The sequence below is a fragment of the Carassius carassius genome, chromosome 40 (assembly GCF_963082965.1).
Source record: "Carassius carassius chromosome 40, fCarCar2.1, whole genome shotgun sequence".
In the NCBI taxonomy this organism is placed as follows: domain Eukaryota; kingdom Metazoa; phylum Chordata; class Actinopteri; order Cypriniformes; family Cyprinidae; genus Carassius; species Carassius carassius.
The window spans coordinates 25,897,500-25,917,387 of NC_081794.1; the positions used below are offsets into that span (position 1 = coordinate 25,897,500).

Consider the following 19,888-nt stretch of genomic DNA (forward strand, 5'->3'; position numbering starts at 1 on the left):
ATCAGAGCTGATACAAGATGTTTAATTTTAACCATCCAATATCCAGCAGATTTCGGCCTCCAGCTCTGCAAAAGCATCTCGGACATCCCCTGGCATCACACATCCATCAGGATCCAACAGATCCCTGCATCATCCAGAATCAGTGCTGCGTCTGCAAAGAATAGTGCGGTGTGTGTGTGTGCCCATTTTGATGTTTACTGGAATAGTATACAGTATAAATCACTTTACAACGTCAAAAACAGAAACAAGGAGCTGTGTTGTAGAATTTGAGACTTGATAAGAGTACATTTGATTCATCGTGGGGCAAGTTGTCACAAGGTCTCAATACGATTGAGTAGTGATTTTAGAACAATTTCTTTTTCTTTTTTAGTGAATGTTGTTCTGAAACTGTCATGTAAATCCAGGTTGTTGCATTTTTATTCTTCTTAAAGGGCTGAATTACTAAGAAATAGCCGTTGTGACTGCTTCCCAGTATGAAAACTTGCCCTTGCTTGTGTGTGTGTGTGTGTGTGTGTGTGTGTGTGTGATGTTAGGGGGTGTGACAGCAACTTCACTTCCTCCATCCAAAACCCATTCGGTCAAAACCCACTTCCACCTAAGCAGAGCACACGCACCGAGCTGAGGACGGTCCATCCTCCTCCTCCTCCTCCTCCTCCTCCTCCTCCTCACAGCTGAAGATGGCGGACCCGGCCGAGTGCACCATCAAAGTCATGTGCCGTTTTCGGCCTTTAAACGGTTCGGAGGTGATGAGGGGAGACAAATACATCCCCAAATTCCAAGGAGAAGATAATGTGGTCATCGGGGTGAGTTTATAACGTGATATCAGAACTGACTTTCCGCTCTGACACCCGCCTTCCATTTCTATTAGCATCCGCTAACCACCTGCAGACGTGTCCTGACACAAAATATCATCTTTAAGATCTGTTTGCGTGTAAATGTGATCGTAATGCGTATTTTAGAATTGTTTTGTGTGGGAAATGTTGCACTTGAGGCCTTCGTTCAGTAACACAATCGTAAGGAAAGGAGTTTGAAATCATCGTTAGTTCGGTGGCTAACATCCCTCAGATGTAACGTTAATGCAGCACAATGTCAAAATATTTCATTTTGAGCTTAAAAACAGTAGAACCTAAGCGTTTTTGGCGTAATTTTGTATTTTAGTGCAATTCGAAATGGATTTTTGATGTTTAAACGGTTGATAATTATCCGCTAGCTCCTGTGCTAATATGAATCGCTTTGTTTTCATTTAGAAAATCAACAAAAGCTAACTAAATATGTACGTATTTCACATTTCATACCGAAATTAACGTTAATATGAGTTATAAATGGTTACTGTGATAATACAAGTCACTGATGTCAGTCTGTTATGATTTGGCCTAACGTTACTTGAATGAACAAAGACAATACATTTATTATGGCTTTACTATTTTTTTTATTTTTTGCTTTACTATTTATTTATTATTCTATTAGGAACAAAGTAATTAATGTGTATTTTTAGAGCATGAAATGGAAGTCAACCCTCTTCCAATCATTTTGTTTGTCTGTTTATGGCCTGTATAATCTAAATGTTCCTACGTCTCAGGTTTTAGGTTAGTTTATTAAAATATGTGTAGGTGAGGTTAAGAGTAAATGATAAGAATAAATAAAGTTATTCATTTTCTTATTATTAATGGCTTGAATGGACCAAAGTCTTTTCTCTGTTTTGGATGCTAGAAAAAATGCTAGAAATTGTAGATATTGAATGGCACTTAAGTATCCTCATTCTGGCTTTTTGCATATATTTAAAGTACTTGTATGAACTCCAAATGGAGTATAGATAGGCCTATCTGTTAGAGTGAAATATAGTCTTACGAGGTGTTGAGGCATGACAAAGGAAGAAGTTCCCTCTTGCAGTATATGTAGTGTACAGCTTAGTATTAGGCGGAGCAATTTTTGTGGTTTTGCTTTGGACACTGGACAGTCTGCCCCGGTCGTTTTTCTCTCATACTGTGTTAAATTGCAAAATCGCGTCTAGAATTTTTCATCCTGGCCTTCATTTCTGCAGTGACACCGTACTGTCTGCCCAACACTTTGCACTGTCAGGTTTTGTGTGTGTGTGTATTTGAGAGTCGGCCAAATGAGTTTTGTCTTCCAGCTGTTTTGAGCAAGTCAGCATCAAGCACCAGAGCAGCTCTCCCAGTCTGGTGTAATGGAGCGTGCGTGTGTTGGTGTAATGGCTTTCAGCAGGTTGATAAGGTCATAAACTGGGCAGTAAATCTTGTCTGTAACGAAGGAAACCAAACCGGTCTGTCCAGCGGCACATACTAGAATCAGCATTGGGATTATGAATGTCTTGTTATGTTGATATTCGTCTCATTTCACTGTTAGTTCATAAGGGAATAAGCTGTAATTATAGCTCTTTTTATGCTTGTTTCTTGCTTTTCTCTCTTTGTCTCTACGCAAGCACAGCACACGCTCTCATGCATGTTTGAAACTAACATGTGACGATCGTTCCTGTCTCTGTGACCATTGGGAGCACAATTATAATCTCTCATTGGGAATACTGAGAGCTGTAAACAGTGCTGTTCCAATCCTGGCTGTGGAGGAGGCCTCAGGACATTCAGCTACACAAAAACACTCTTCATGTAGTCTTGTGATTGTCTGAAGACCTTAACATAAGTCTTTTGAGATTCCAAAGCTGTGAAGTTGTGCATTAGTAATATTTTAAATAGTCTTTGATTATGACGATGAAAATGTTTAATATTTGTAATGATGAAGGAGAAAATGTAAAATCAAAACTGTAAAATCATAAATCTCTTAAGTTTCTGTAGCATGCTGGGTAGACTTTATTGATTTATCAGGAATAGTAAATAATATATAAATAATAAAAATATATGTGCCGATTATATTATTAATAATGGTGCATAAATACATAAATGATAATAAAAGATTATCAGTACATAAGTCACACTGTTTTCAAGTATTTTTAGTGATTTTGTAAATTAAGGCTCATTTATTTCAGCAATTTTGTGTGTTCGTGTCATTTGCTGAGATTATGTGTACAAATAGAAATTTGTAGATCCAAGATATCTTACTTTCTCCATTGGCTATGGAACTCCAATATAAGCCTCTAGTTAAAATGAAATTTTGATGTAGGCTTGTGTTTATGGTGGATGTGAGTGTATTGTTGTGTTAGAGGTTGGTCAGGAGGAAGACTAATCTGCTTAGCTGTGTTACATTCACAGCAGGTTCCTCACCTGGTTAATCTAGATCTGTGCCACAGTGGCATGGTGAGGAAATTTGCCATTTTGAAGGGTTGATAAGAAATCAGTCTGGAGTGGAGAGGACACGTCAACCAATTAGGATCATGAGGAAGTGTCCCTGCTAATGAACAGATTCATCGCTGAACTTGCTTCTGTAACCTTTAAAGTTCATTCGGTGAAGAATTTGTCAGACTGATTTAAACCAAGAAGTGCTGAAGAATCAAAAGAGATGATTCTTTTAAGAGTCATTTGCTTGTAAATCAGACTACAGTTTGTTCACTTCTACTTGCTTTTGTTTGTTTTTCCTTTCTTGCAGTATTTATATATCTCATATTCAATGACACTGAGAGCTCATAGATAACAAGAAAAGGACCATGACCCAGTTTTTATGTCATATAATCTGTATGGCTCTTCTTTCAAGCTCTTGGGTATCAAATCACAGTGTTTATTTTTTATTTCCTAATGAGAATTTGGGAAATTTTCAAGATTAATGCTATCAAGGAAAATTGCCATCTACTGAATAGAGATTATATTATAAGAATATTCTCAAACTGGTAACACTTTGTCTTTTCTTGTGTAGATTATTTGTGCCTTTACCTCTATTTTAGAGATGCACTGCTGACAAACAATGCCATCTGTGAGAAAGAGTCTCTTTTTTTTTTGACAGTGTTTAAGGAAGTGCTATTTTCTTCAACATATAGGCGAGTGAGTCATTTGATGATGCAGTCTAGTCCAGATGATTCATATCAGTTACTGGTTGAATTACTTAATAACTTTTTATTAAAGTAAAATATGTACAAATATTTAGGTGCGTTCAGTCTTATCTTGTCACATACAATTCACAAGCTCACAGTTTTCAACATTTTATATAAAACAGTAGTAGTGATGTATTAAATGTATTTTGAAATATCATTGGTATTTAAAAAATCAGTTGCATACAGTTACTATGCTGTATTTGATGAGAATACCTTTGTCTTGTATATTTTTTCTTGCAGATGGTGTAATTCTAGTCATTAGGCTATACCTTTAGAGAACCAGTAAAAAAAATAATAATAATAATTCTGAAATCAAGGCTGCTAATAAACACAATGTTCACTGTTAAATCTGTTTATAGCTGTACAGAGTGAGCTCATGTCTGGAAGAAGACCTCTTATAAAATGCCTTTATTGTGTTACAACAGCTGAATTTCATACCTGATTTACTAAGTCTGCTGTTTGTGGTAAAGGTTAGTGCCATTTGTAACTGGAGGGAAGGATATCTATTTTTTAGCCTGTAGTAATGAGGGTCATGCTTAGTTTATTCTCTTAGGTGTAAGACAATTCTCAAAACAAAAAAAAACAGCACAGGATCACATTCAAAACAAAACACATTCAAGGATCAACTTTGAGTCTTATGACTGTGTGTGTACTAATAAATATATATATATATATATATATATATATACGTATATATATATATACACACACACACACACACACAGGCCACAGGCTGACCGCTTCCATGCCACACCTCACTAATGCTGGAATTTGAGCTAAAGGAGCCCCGACCAAGTATCCAGTGCATGAATTAACATACTTCAGAACTGGAACTTTTCCGTTTTAAAGATCCTTTTTTTAACTTTGATTTGATTCGATTATAACGATTAGATTCTGCATTCTTTAAGTGCATTCACAGGATTATTTCAATGTTTCCCTTAAATTCTTTAAATGCCAGGGGGCAAATTACAGTAGCATTTATGGTTAGAGAACAATAGGTTAGAAAAAATGTTAAATGCTAGTTTAGGACAGATTAGAGCCACGATCACTCTTCACAGTCTCCATTGATTTGTGCATGTAGTAATTGAATGTGTATATATTTTGAAACAATTGAATCGCTATAGAAATCGCGATTCATTCGATTCTTAGTGTTTTGAAGCGATTACTGTCCGAGATTGGCGATTCAAAAATCATGTTTCAAGATCGATGGATATGAATCGTCAGGGTTTGTAATTGATGCATCGAGAAAACGAGTGAATCGTTACACCCCTACACACAACGCAAGGCAACTTTATTTATATAGCACATTTCATACACAATGGTAATTCAAAGTGCTTTACATAAAAAAAGTTAAATAATAAAAAAATCACAAAAATAATATACAAGGACTTTAAAAACTTCGAAAATGATTTAAAAATATATCAAATGGGTTGCATAAAATACAGTGCAATCATTTCGGACCTCGCACAGTGCTCATTCAATAAATGCACAGCTAAACAGATGAGTTTTGAGTCTAGATTTAAAAGTGGCTAATGCTTTAGCACATCTGATCTCTTCTGGAAACTGATTCCAGCTGCGGGTGGATTAATAATTAAAAGCAGATTCCCCTTGTTTTGTTGGACCCTTGGTATTTCTAATTGACTCGACTCTCTCTCTCTCACACACCCACACACCCACACAGATATATGTATCATAACAATGTATCATTTATTGTCTGTCTCTCTCTTTTCAGGGAAAGCCATATGTGTTTGATCGGGTGTTTCAGTCCAACACTACTCAGGAGCAGGTTTACAACGCTTGTGCTCAAAAGATCGTTAAAGGTGAGAAAGGAGTCCTCCAGGAGACACAACAACCAGATCATGATTCAGGAAGTAGACATAATTAATTGACTCCCAAAAAAAACTTTCATGATGCCTTTAATATTTGATCTTTAATAATTAATTTATATTAAGATATCGATATTAATCCAGCATCACTAAATACCATATATCATATATGGAGCATTCATTCAAAAAGTAATTGATATTACTGTTATTGTTATTTTAGTTTTTATTTTTTTTTATTTTTGACTTTTAAGACAATTGTTAAAACATTGTGAACATTATATTGAAAGAATGTTGACTGAATTTGGTGATTCAGTTGGATTGTTTTTGCCATGTGTAAGCCATTGCTGCAGTATTAAATCATAAACAAATTATTTGTTTATTTGTATTAAAATGGAATGTTTTGTTGTGTTGTGCCCTGCAGATGTGCTTGAGGGTTATAATGGTACAATATTTGCTTATGGGCAAACCTCTTCTGGAAAAACACACACCATGGAGGTGAGAATAAACACATTTTTTAGCAACAGGCAGTATTTTAAAAAAAAACTTGTTTTTTTGTTTTCTTGCTGATTCTGTTTTCTTGAGATTTAATATTATTCTCATGTTTTTGCCAGTCACGACTATCAGTGCATTTATTGTACCATAAATCATCACAACATCATGACAATTAAATATTTGTTTATGTGATCGTTTAGGGGAACCTGCATGATCCAGATGGCATGGGCATTATTCCACGGATCGTCCAGGATATATTCAACTACATTTACTCTATGGATGAAAACCTGGAATTCCATATCAAGGTTTGAAATGCACAAGAAATCAGGCCTAATTATTCAGTTCCCACTGACATTTTCAGAATTTATGACTTGGAAATTTAAAGACGAAAAGTAGGAATCTTGGAGATGTGTGTGTGTGTGTGTGTATTAGTGTTATTTCACAATATTAATAAAATGCATAAGCCTTGGTAAGACTCTTTTATTTATTTATTTATTTTTATATATATATATACAGTACAGACCAAAAGTTTGGAAACATTACTATTTTTAATGTTTTTGAAAGAAGTTTCTTCTGCTCATCAAGCCTGCATTTATTTGATAAAAAATACAGAAAAAACAGTAATATTGTGAAATATTATTACAACTTAAAATAATAGTTTTCTATTTGAATATACTTAAAAAAAAATAATTTATTCCTGTGATGCAAAGCTGAATTTTCAGCATCATTCCTCCAGCCTTCAGTGTCACATGTAACATCCAGTCTATCACATGATCATTTAGAAATCATTCTAATATTCTGATTTATTATGAGTGTTGGAAACAGTTCTGCTGTCTAATATATTTGATGAATAAAAGGTTAAAAAGAACTGTATTTATTCAAAATAAAAAAAAAATTCTAATAATATATATTCTAATAATATATTTTCTTTACTATCACTTTTTATCAAATTAACACATCCTTGCTGAATAAAAGTATTGATTTTATTTAAAAAGAAGAAAGAAAAAAAAAATACTGACCCCAAATTACTGACCAGTAGTGTATATTATTACAAAATATTTATATTTTAAAAAGATAGCTTTTTTTTTTTTTTTTTTTTTACTTTTTATTAATCACAGTATCCTAAAAAAGTATCACATGTTCTGAAAAAATATTAAGCAGCAGAACTGTTTCCAACTTTGATAATGAATCATCATATTAGAATGATTTCTAAAGGATCATGTGATAATGATCCTAAAAATTCAGCTTTGCATCACAGAAATAAATGATAATTTAAAGTATAATAAATTTAAAAACAATTATTTTAAACTTTAATAATATTTCACAATATTAAATTTTTTCTGTATTTTTGATCAAATAAATGCAGGCTTGATGAGCAGAAGAAACTTCTTTCAAAAACATTAAAAATAGTAATGTTTCCAAACTTTTGGTCTGTACTGTATATATATATATATGTGTGTGTGTGTGTGTGTATATGTGTGTATAGTATATATACAAACACACACACACACACACACACATATATATATATATATATAATGTCAGACTGCTGGTAATGAAATTCACAGAGCTGTTCTGCTTTGGCAGGTCTCCTATTTTGAGATTTACCTGGACAAGATTAGGGATTTGCTGGATGGTATGTATGACTTAATCTGATAGAGATTTGATCATTTTTGCATGGTTTAATTTATTATAAATTGTGTAATCATATTAAAATTAATCATAATCTGTTTTTTTCTTGAAGTATCTAAGACCAACCTGTCTGTACATGAAGACAAGAACAGAGTTCCGTATGTAAAGGTGAGGCGGTGTTTCAGTAATTAACTGTGCATGTATTAGTGAAGGAGTGGTTAAAAACTCTTTCTCCATCTGCAGGGTTGTACTGAACGGTTTGTGTGTAGCCCAGAGGAAGTGATGGACACCATTGATGAAGGCAAATCCAACAGACATGTGGCTGTCACAAGTAAGCCCATGCAAATCAGTCAGACACTGCATGGCTGTTTTTAGCAGGCTGAACTTTTCCACACCTGTTGCTCTCGTTGAGTTCTATTAGTTAAGAGAGTAGTTTAAGGACCTTCTTTCTTATTTGTTTTATTTTGAGATGTTTATACAACTAAAAGTGTCCTGTTGTGTGCATGTACTTAAAGTTGAGTGGAAATGGAAATGTATTCTTTCTCTGTGGTGCGTGTCAGACATGAACGAGCACAGCTCCAGGAGTCACAGTATCTTCCTGATAAACGTCAAGCAAGAGAACACGCAGACGGAGCAGAAACTGAGCGGGAAACTTTACCTTGTGGATTTAGCAGGAAGCGAGAAGGTAATATTTCTGCTTCTCGCCTTTCACTTCCGTTTTCTCATAGGAATTTTTACCTCTGGTATTCACAGCTGGTTTCACTTCAGGACCCATAATAGTATATGTGATGTAGTTGCTTATTAATGTTTCATTTGTGGCGGCACTGGCTCTGATTTGATGTTTTTCGACTGCAGGTCAGTAAAACTGGAGCAGAGGGTGCTGTGTTGGATGAAGCCAAAAACATTAACAAATCTCTTTCCGCTCTGGGCAACGTCATCTCTGCTCTGGCAGAAGGAACGGTAGGTGTGATGTACAATTGGACAGTTGTACATTTCACTGCCCTGCATCATATTTGCTAAATGAAATCCAACGCTTGATTCTTACTAATTTCGGGGTGCCGATTCCAATGAGAGAGAGTTTGTCTCGAGCACCTTTTCTTACAAAATGTGATGTGCTTGTTATAGGATTTTTGCTTTCAAAACCAGTTAGGTGAATAAGTTTCGTAATATCCCTTAATCACCAGATAAACTGCTACAAATACATAATTTAGAGCCAAATTACAACTGTTTGTTCAGTTTTTAGCCGATTTCCACATGAAGGATTCTGGAGATATTATTTAATGCATTATCCTATATATTAAGGTTATAATCATGGAAGAAAATGCAGACATTACTCAGATTTTTCTGCTGCATCTGTGGGTGTTTTAATACATCCAAACCGCAACAGAAAATTACAGATTAAAAATAACTTATAACTTATAATAACTTATTTATAACTTGTATATGCAAAGTTCATTGACATTAAATGAGTAAGTTTATTTTTTGTTCTGATAAATGCATTAAAGCTGATACATGTGTATATATAATATTAAATTATATATATATATATATATATATATATATATATGGAAAAAACTACATGATCAATTTTTTTATATATATTTTTGGAACTGATAATATTATGCCTTTTTCGTAATTCAGCAGAAAGTGTTTGTTTTTTCTTAGATAGAAGGTTAATGACTGAATATTTCTTTCCCCTGTCAGACGTACATTCCCTACAGAGACAGTAAGATGACGAGGATCTTGCAGGATTCGCTGGGTGGAAACTGCAGGACCACTATAGTGATCTGCTGCTCTCCATCCTCCTTCAACGAGGCCGAGACCAAAACTACACTCATGTTTGGACAGAGGTGATGAGATACACACACACTGAGAGTTTTAACGAAACTTTTGTTTTGAGCGCTAAGTAATTCTTTTTTCTGTTTTCAGAGCAAAGACCATCAAGAACACAGTGTGTGTGAACGTGGAGCTGACAGCTGAGCAGTGGAAGAAGAAATATGAGAAGGAGAAAGAGAAGAACAAGACACTAAAGAACACCATCACCTGGCTGGAGAACGAGCTCAACCGCTGGAGAAACGGTACTGTAATGACACACACGCTTCCTACTCATTCAGCTGTATTCAGTGATAACTGCACACAACTGAACTGTGTTTTGTGTGTGTTTTAGGTGAGAGTGTTCCCACTGAGGAGCAGTACGATAAGGAGAAGGCAAATGCTGATGTTCTGGCCCTGGATAATGTGATGAATAATGATAAATTCACCTCGTCTCCCAGCATGCCCGGCCTTAAATTCACTGACGCTGAGCGTGACAAGTGTGAGGCTGAATTGGCCAAACTTTTCAAACAGCTTGATGACAAGGTAAGATGAACTAATGATGCTTTTGGCATTTATGGCCATTTTGAGATATTTGCCAGTTTTCAGTTTCAACACTTTTATCAAACAAGGATGTCTTAAATTGATCAAATGTGACCGTAAAGAGTTCTCTATTTCTAATGAATGCTGTCCTTTTGATCTGTCATTATACGAAAATAACATGTATATCACAGTTCCCACAAAAATTGTAAGCAGCACAGCTGTTTTCAACATTAATAACAATCAGAAAGCAAATGGGCAGCGTATTAGAATGATTCCTCAAGGATCATGTGACAGTGAAGACTGGAGGAATGGTGCTGAAAATTCAGCTTTGTAATTAAAGGAATAAAATACATCTTTAAAATCTTTTCAAATAGAAAACAGTAAAATAGGGTTACTCTGATCAATTTGGCATGTTCGATCGGTGGTCTCTAAAAAGACCGATCTGAAAAGAAAAAACCCGATTTCAAGCTCATGATGCGCCTGCCGTGAGAGGTTAGGCACCGTCTCAGTGAAGTTGTTGAATGCCGAAGGATGAAGTACAATTTATATGTCTTCATTAAATAGCTTCTAAAGTAATTTGTAAACTTTGTGTGTGAGATTATTTTTTTAAAAAAGCATGATTGAATCACCTTGCGCACTCTCTCTTTTTCTCTCAATAAATGACTTCAAATCACAATCATTGTCTGCACTAAGTGGGCTGCACAGTTGACACAGGGATTGTCACTTGCACATTTGAGGCAGTGTCGCAATGTCACTAAAGTTCATAAATTGCTTTTTTTAATTTTATTATTGCCAGTGTTTAAACCATTCAGCGCTCGCCTGATCTCATTCATTACATTCATTCTGTGTTTCTCTCACTCCCTGATGTCTGCTTTTAGGATGATGAGATAAATCAGCAGTCTCAGCTGGCTGAGAAACTCAAGCAGCAGATGTTGGATCAGGAAGAGGTCAGACTCAAACACGCACCACACATCAGATTTACGGTATTTTACCATTAATAAGAAGAGTGTCCTGTCTACTAGTTAGCTGTGAATTATCTGGAGACTAAAAACTCAGGAGTTGGGGTTTGCCATTTGTTATTAAAAGCTAAATAACGTTCTGGCCTAGTGCACATGCTCCTTACATGTTGTGTCGAGTTCCCATCACATTCCCCTCTTCTCTCTCCTCTATAATTTGACACGGATGATCCGACACAAAAATCTTTGTGTTGTAGCTGCTGGCCTCAACGCGAAGGGACCATGACAACCTGCAGGCGGAGCTCACCCGTCTTCAGATGGAGAACGAGGCGTCTAAAGAGGAGGTGAAGGAGGTGCTGCAGGCCCTGGAGGAGCTCGCAGTCAACTATGATCAGAAGAGTCAGGAGGTGGAGGACAAGACCAAGGAGTTTGAATCCCTGAATGAAGAGCTCAACCAGAAATCTGTGAGGAGAAACTCCTCATTAAAAACCATTTTCTTCACTATTGTTTCATTCACCTTCACCGAAAAGTTGTAATTTACTTTTGCCTGCTTTTTGTCTAGACATCAAGTTAGATTCGATTCTTTAGAAGACACATAAAATCGAATGTTGTCAATAATAGTAATTATAATAATGTTCATGATTTATAATTAACAATACGAAAGATAAACCATTAATTATTATATTTAAAATTGTGTAGTAAAATATTTAACGTGACTGTAACTATATCATTTTAAGGAATGTCTTGGGATTGGTTGCTGATCTGAGCTGTGTGTTGTTGCAGAGCGTTCTTGCATCCATCGACTCTGAGCTGCAGAAACTGAAGGAAATGACCAACCATCAGAAGAAGAGAGTCACAGAGATGATGTCATCGCTGCTTAAAGACCTGGCAGAGATTGGCATCGCTGTAGGCAGCAATGACATTAAGGTAAAAAGGCAAAAAAAAAACGAAGTTCTTGCAATAGCCTCTCTTGCGCATTTTATATACATATTTTTTTTCCCTTATGAAACATTTTTTTCCTTTAATATTTTGTCTCTTCATCTTTGCTTGTTATTTTCCTGTTTTAACTGTTCACCCTCTTCTCTAACCTCAAGGATTTCTTTCTTTCTCTGTCCTCGTGTTGTGTCCGCAGCATGAGGGTGGAGGTCTCATTGATGAAGAGTTCACCGTGGCTCGTCTGTACATCAGTAAGATGAAGTCGGAGGTGAAGACTCTGGTGAAGCGCAGCAAACAGCTGGAAAGCGCTCAGGCTGAGAGCAACAAGACGATGGATGAGAACGAGAAAGAGCTCGCTGCCTGCCAGCTCCGTATCTCTCAGGTAAATGCAAGAATGACAAGATAAAGCAAGAGTAGTTCATCCAAAAGTCTTAGAACATTTCAAACCCGTTTTAGTTTCTTTTACTGAACGTGAAAGAGCGTTCACACAGCTCTTCGTCTAGTAAAAGCAGTATTATGTTTATTAGATCATTAATGTATGACTGTAGCTAAAAGGAAACACCACATGCTCTCCATTACAACACTAGAAGGAAGCTTTAAAAAGATCCTGAGATTTATTTCTGTTTGTCTACAGTATGAAGCAAAGATCAAGTCCCTGACAGAGTACCTGCAAAACGTTGAACACAAGAAGAGACAGCTAGAGGAGAACGTAGACTCTCTCAATGAGGAACTGGTCAAACTCAGCACACAGGGTACAAATACACTCACATCACCTTTTTTTTTCTCTCATAAATGCATTTTGATACCCATGTAAAAAACTGTGTGGCTCAGACAGACCAACTTTTACTGCCCTCTTGTGGTGAGACTGTGTTTGTGTGTGAAAGAAGTTTTTTATTTTTCCCTGTGCAGAGAAAGTTCATACAATGGAGAAGGAGAATGAGATACAAAGTGCTAATGTCAAGGTAAGCATTTTATAACAACATATTAACTGCTTAACAATGATTTCTCCAGACATTTGAGAAATCGTGAGTTTCACTCATAGTGAGTTTTGCTCCTTAAACTCTATGTACTGTTTATACAACCCGAATTCCGGAAAAGTTGGGACGTTTTTTAAATTTTAATAAAATGAAAACTAAAGGAATTTCAAATCACATGAGCCAATATTTTATTCACAATAGAACATAGATAACGTAGCAAATGTTTAAACTGAGAAATTTTACACTTTTATCCACTTAATTAGCTCATTTAAAATTTAATGCCTGCTACAGGTCTCAAAAAAGTTGGCACGGGGGCAACAAATGGCTAAAAAAGCAAGCAGTTTTGAAAAGATTCAGCTGGGAGAACATCTAGTGATTAATTAAGTTAATTGATATCAGGTCTGTAACATGATTAGCTATAAAAGCTTTGTCTTAGAGAAGCAGAGTCTCTCAGAAGTAAAGATGGGCAGAGGCTCTCCAATCTGTGAAAGACTGCGTAACAAAATTGTGGAAAACTTTAAAAACAATGTTCCTCAACGTCAAATTGCAAAGGCTTTGCAAATCTCATCATCTACAGTGCATAACATCATCAAAAGATTCAGAGAAACTGGAGAAATCTCTGTGCGTAAGGGACAAGGCCGGATACCTTTATTGGATGCCCGTGGTCTTCGGGCTCTCAGACGACACTGCATCACTCATCGGCATGATTGTGTCAATGACATTACTAAATGGGCCCAGGAATACTTTCAGAAACCACTGTCGGTAAACACAATCCACCGTGCCATCAGCAGATGCCAACTAAAGCTCTATCATGCAAAAAGGAAGCCATATGTGAACATGGTCCAGAAGCGCCGTCGTGTCCTGTGGGCCAAGGCTCATTTAAAATGGACTATTTCAAAGTGGAATAGTGTTTTATGGTCAGACGAGTCCAAATTTGACATTCTTGTTGGAAATCACGGACGCCGTGTCCTCCGGGCTAAAGAGGAGGGAGACCTTCCAGCATGTTATCAGCGTTCAGTTCAAAAGCCAGCATCTCTGATGGTATGGGGGTGCATAAGTGCATACGGTATGGGCAGCTTGCATGTTTTGGAAGGCTCTGTGAATGCTGAAAGGTATATAAAGGTTTTAGAGGAACATATGCTTCCCTCCAAACAACGTCTATTTCAGGGAAGGCCTTGTTTATTTCAGCAGGACAATGCAAAACCACATACTGCAGCTATAACAACAGCATGGCTTCGTCGTAGAAGAGTCCGTGTGCTAACCTGGCCTGCCTGCAGTCCAGATCTTTCACCTATAGAGAACATTTGGCGCATCATTAAATGAAAAATACGTCAAAGACGACCACGAACTCTTCAGCAGCTGGAAATCTATATAAGGCAAGAATGGGACCAAATTCCAACAGCAAAACTCCAGCAACTCATAGCCTCAATGCCCAGACGTCTTCAAACTGTTTTGAAAAGAAAAGGAGATGCTACACCATGGTAAACATGCCCCGTCCCAACTATTTTGAGACCTGTAGCAGAAATCAAAATTGAAATGAGCTCATTTTGTGCATAAAATTTGTAAACTTTCTCAGTTTAAACATTTGCTATGTTATCTATGTTCTATTGTGAATAAAATATTGGCTCATGTGATTTGAAAGTCTTTTAGTTTTCATTTCATTAAAATTTAAAAAACGTCCCAACTTTTCCGGAATTCGGGTTGTATATGTTCTGCAGTTGAATCATTTAGATTGCAAGATTCAGAAATGGGGCTTTTAAGAGATGTTTCATTTATTTTAAAAGAGTTTGTAATTCATAGTTTCTTTTTATGCGTGTTTGGACAGGATGCAGTTGAGCAGCAGATTCAGAACCACAGAGAAGCTCATCAGAAACAGCTGAGCAACCTGAGAGATGAGCTGGAGACCAAAGAGAAACTCATCACTGAACTGCAGGAGTAAGACATAAACATACACATCTTCAGGCACTGAATCAAGGCCACATGGGCTCATTTATCCTTTTTGTTTTCTGGCTACAGTCAGAACCAGAAGATCATGTTGGAGCAAGAGCGCTTGAAGGTGGAGCATGAGAAACTCAAAACCACTGACCAGGAGAAGAGCCGCAAACTGCACGAGCTCACGTACGACACACAATGATAATGCAGACGTTTGAGTTGATGCTCATGTGCCAAAAATTGGTCTGGTATGCTAATGCTCAAATATGTTTACAGGGTGATGCAGGACAGAAGGGAACAGGCCAGACAGGATCTCAAAGGCCTGGAGGAGACGGTGGTAGGTCATTTTCTTCAGTGCATGAAAGATGTTTCTTGCATCTTCGTCTGCATGTGTGCACGCTCTGATCGCTCTCTTCTCCTCAGGCCAAAGAGCTGCAGACTCTTCATAACCTGAGGAAACTCTTTGTTCAGGATCTGGCCACACGGGTGAAGAAGGTACAACCACTGCGTACACATTCTTCTCTTAATTTCTCCTGATAATTACATGATTACATTACATTCAATGTGGATATTTTTTTTAGAAGTTACTATTAAAAGCTTAACATTGGACTGTTGATGGTTTTCTAGGTTCTTGAGTATAGGTGTCTTTTTTAAATCACATTTTCCATTGATTAATTTCCTGTTGAAGTTTAAATTTATTTGTAATATTTTACATTTAATTATTTATTTGTTATAATTCCTAAATTATTTTATGATTTATTTTACTTGAAGTTTTAAATTTGTAACACAATAGAATTTTATTACACTTTTTATTTACCTTTAATTTTTATTGATTTTCCTTTTATTCTTAATTTTTTTTCTTTAGGGCTAGTAGCCTTTAGTTTACATCGCTGCCAGCAAAGCTAATGGATGTCATAAAACTCCAGTTATGGCTTTATTGACCACTCTCAGACATGCCTGAATTATGCATTAACATGTTTTTCAGAGTGCAGAGATTGACTCAGATGACACTGGTGGCAGTGCAGCACAAAAACAGAAGATCTCATTCCTTGAGAACAACCTTGAGCAGCTCACTAAAGTGCACAAGCAGGTGAACACACACTCAGAACATCACCATGGGTGTACTCTCGAAACACACATGCTTACTGTTGTCCTTTGTTTCTTTGTCCAGCTGGTGCGTGATAACGCTGACCTGCGCTGTGAGCTGCCCAAGCTGGAAAAGCGCCTGCGGGCGACAGCGGAGCGCGTGAAGGCTCTGGAGTCTGCGCTCAAAGAGGCCAAAGAGAACGCATCCCGTGACCGCAAACGCTACCAACAGGAGGTGGACCGCATTAAAGAGGCCGTCAGAGCCAAGAACATGGCCCGCAGAGGACACTCCGCACAGATCGGTACAGCACACACATAAGTGTATAATATATTCCAGCCTTCTGTCTTTTAGGAGCGATTTTTGATTGATAGATTTAGTATACCAGTTTAGTAAATAATCAAAAGTTGTTTTCTGTCTTGACTAACTAGTAATTTCCTCCTTTTCACAGCCAAGCCAATCAGACCCGGTCAGCCCCCTGTCGCCTCACCCACCCACCCCACTGTCAACCGCTCAGGGGCGGGGCTCTTCCAGAACAACCAATCAGTGGGCATCCGTGGTGGAGGCGTGGTCAAACAGTAAAATAAGTGAGTGCATGCTGCGAATAGGTCAAATGGGTTAGTAAAATGGGAAAGTGTCTTCTTTTTCACCCTCTGTCTCTCTCTTTCTCACTTTTTCCAGCTGTTGAATGCTGAATTTAACCCCAGTAGCCCCAGCTGAAGCTGATATCATCCCAAAAAGCTGAACAGGCATTCCACAGCACGGGAGAGTTCAATACTATACATATGAAAATGAATATAAGTATATATGTGTATGAAACATGAAATAATATCAACGTCTCTGGGCTGTACAGATGTTCCTCCACTCTTATCTCTTATATCTTCCCTTTAAACATGTAAAGGAAAAAAAAATCAGGCTTTTTGCACCAGTGGAAACGTGTGTAACTAGCGTGTGTCTCTTCACTCTTGCACAGTAGGTTTGTGCTCACATCCCGCTCTCCACGTCCCTCACTGTGCCAAGTTGAATGTATTACAAAATTGCAAAATTGAAAAATGGGAAAAGAACAAACAAACAAAAAAATAAACCTACTAGCTGAATTATTTTAGCCTTATTTATGTGCGTTCTCATTTTGGGTTTGTTTAGAGAGTTTGCTTGTTCTCTCTTGCTTTGAGAAATTTCTATTGAACATTTCACCTAAATACGCGAGTTAAACACTACAGTTGAACTGTATATATGAACCATTGAACTAGTTTTTGTAATGATGGACAAGATTGAAATTATGATGAAAGGGTCGTCTGAAAGTAGACAAACGAGATGCAGTTTCATGAAATGAGAACTAAAAGGCTGCTTAATGTAGAAGCACTTGAGCTGCAGGTATATTTAAAGCACTGTACGAACACAAAACGAGTAATCATTGTTACAGAGTAAAGGGCTGTGTATGTCACAGCCTGAGCTTTTAGATGAGTTGTAGCTAGGTTAACAATAATACTAATGTCATGTGCTCATTTCAATATTTAACTTCAGTTCTCACGGCTTAAACAGGTAGAGTTTGTCGTATCAATGCTGCTCCGTAGCTCAATAATCATGTGTGTGGATTCTTCCTCTTCTTTTTTCCAAAAATACTCCCAGGCAAGGTTGCGGTTACATTGTTTTTAGTAGGCAGGGAACCTAGCTTTTAATTTTAGAGATTGTTGACCCAACAGTGAACACTTACATTATTATGTATTCATCCACATGTCGTTCCAAACCTGTTAGACTTTTCTTTCATCCTACATGAAAGGCTATCCGAACGTTTACATTTTTCCTGTTTTATTTAAATTTTTTAATTAAAAGGCATAGACATAGACAATTTCAAGCTCCAGAATATCACAAAATACCATTGAGATATTTTAATTCCACGTCTTCTGAAGTCGAACTGGACATTTAAGTCATTGTTCACTTCAGATCTGCTTTGTCATTTGATTGAGACGTAATGGCATTCGGCATCATTGATATCAAACCTGCCACAACATTACTTTATGCATTATTTGAGCAAATGAGATTTTCATAGGTTGTCTTATGTTGTTTTGTTTTTGGAAATCCTTTTCACTACTTGTTATTATTTTACAGAAAAGCTACATTTATTAGGGTTTGGGACTGATCACATCCCGTCCTTGTCCCCTTTAGAGACAAATTTTAGTTTTACACTTTGCATAGTGTCATTTTGTGGTTTTGTTGGAGCGCGGTTTGTGCAATGGTCAGACAGCCATTGAATTCACAATATACCTACACTCCTGGATTTTTACCTTTTGATTTGACTTGTGTTTTGGTATAGTTTAGTCCATTATAGGGTCCATATTTTGAAGTTTTGCGATTGAATCTTCAGTGGTTTGAGCATTGCAAGAAACCCACACATCATTTAGTTCTGGCGATTGTGGAACGTCTGCTGTGGTTTTGGTTGCCTTGTGATTTTGTGTTTGCTTATATAGACCTGCTGATTGGCTCTCTACAGTTCCAATGCTTTTCATTCAGCACGACGTTACTGCCTTTCATTGACTAATGTTAATGGGTGGGGCCTATTTAATGGTGGGTGGGGTTTATTTAATCATTTTAGGTCATGTTTTCATTTTGTTGCACTTGCAACTAGGTAATGTTTTATTTATTTCTGTTTTATTATAGACTAGGGATTTTGCTGTTCATTTTCTTTTGTTGATCTTTTTTTAAGTATATATAGATTCCAGTGTACTTGTTTTCTATTGTCATCTGTTTTTCCATGTGTTTGGATCCAGATCCTACTAGGTGTCCTGTGTCAATGACTGTAGTACTGTAGTAGCGGGGGGGTATAAAAGATGGTGTTTTATGACCTTTTGTGTGCAATATGAATCTGGTGTCGTGCAAGTTTCACTGTACTGAAGAAAAGCAACGGCACTCAACAGTTCTCCAGTTTTATTTCATTGTTTAATGCTCATTTGTCTAACGCTTGTCTTGTTCGCTGAATTTAATCTTTTAAAAGCACTTTAAAATATTACCATCTCATTTGAAAAACGCACTCATTAGAAAACTTGCATCTCAAACATCAAATTTCTCACTGAATCTTGTAATTATTGTTATTGAGGAGCTACAGCAGGAGGTCATGTGATTTGAAGACTGTATCATTGTTTTTTTGTATTTTATTTTGCCTTGAATCTGAATTTTTAACAGTTGCTGGGAAAACAGTTGATCTAATGGAAAGATGTAATGGTGATCAGATAATGTGTACAGTTGGCTCTTCAGAGTGTAGATTGAATTGCTGTGTATATTTCCTTTAGTTGCTTACTGTAGGCAAGTTTTCACCCCTTGACATGAAACGCAAATAAAGTATAGGGTAAAACACACGGAGTATGTTTGTTTTTGCTCTTGAGAGTTGCATGCTAAGCTATCATCTTTTTTTCTTTTTTTTTTTGCTGGAATCTATCTTTAGGGATTGTAATGGTTATATATTGCTGCAGATATATTATGAAAAATGTAGAACCATGTGTAGCCATATGTCCACAGGCTTATAGGGAAAAAAATGACTGGAACTAATTACATTTTAATTTAGTTAATTTGATCAATGTGTGAAAGGACCATGTGGGGTAAGCATTGAAAAAGAAATGCAGTTTTCTTCTATTCATCAAGCCTGAGCTTGTTAAAAAGATAAAAACTTTTAAAAGATTAAAAGATATTTTTATCAATGTTGAAGAAAA

At 36.7% G+C, this 19,888-nt stretch overlaps 1 protein-coding gene across 1 annotated transcript; it reads left to right on the plus strand.

Moving 5' to 3' along the window:
* Nucleotides 1-565: 565 nt before the first annotated feature.
* On the plus strand, nt 566-19,537 carry LOC132122469 (kinesin-1 heavy chain-like). Its single transcript, XM_059532759.1, has 26 exons — nt 566-803; nt 5,727-5,814; nt 6,242-6,315; nt 6,513-6,617; nt 7,900-7,948; nt 8,057-8,112; nt 8,188-8,275; nt 8,505-8,629; nt 8,800-8,904; nt 9,649-9,794; nt 9,874-10,022; nt 10,112-10,302; nt 11,178-11,246; nt 11,513-11,719; nt 12,039-12,182; nt 12,388-12,573; nt 12,826-12,943; nt 13,101-13,153; nt 14,994-15,103; nt 15,185-15,286; nt 15,377-15,437; nt 15,524-15,595; nt 16,086-16,190; nt 16,272-16,488; nt 16,636-16,771; nt 16,866-19,537. Exons 1-25 carry the CDS (start codon nt 678-680, stop codon nt 16,764-16,766), a joined length of 2,877 nt encoding a protein of 958 aa, XP_059388742.1. The 5' UTR covers nt 566-677; the 3' UTR covers nt 16,767-16,771; nt 16,866-19,537.
* The last annotated feature ends 351 nt before the right edge of the window (nt 19,538-19,888 follow it).

Excerpts from the sequence above, each read along its gene's own strand:
- LOC132122469 (XM_059532759.1), top strand. The coding sequence starts at position 678 with ATGGCGGACCCGGCCGAGTGCACCATCAAAGTCATGTGCCGTTTTCGG. Across the intron at positions 8,905-9,648 it reads CTGCTCTGGCAGAAGGAACG|ACGTACATTCCCTACAGAGA; the intron begins GTAGGTGTGATG and ends TTCCCCTGTCAG. Across the intron at positions 12,183-12,387 it reads TAGGCAGCAATGACATTAAG|CATGAGGGTGGAGGTCTCAT; the intron begins GTAAAAAGGCAA and ends TTGTGTCCGCAG.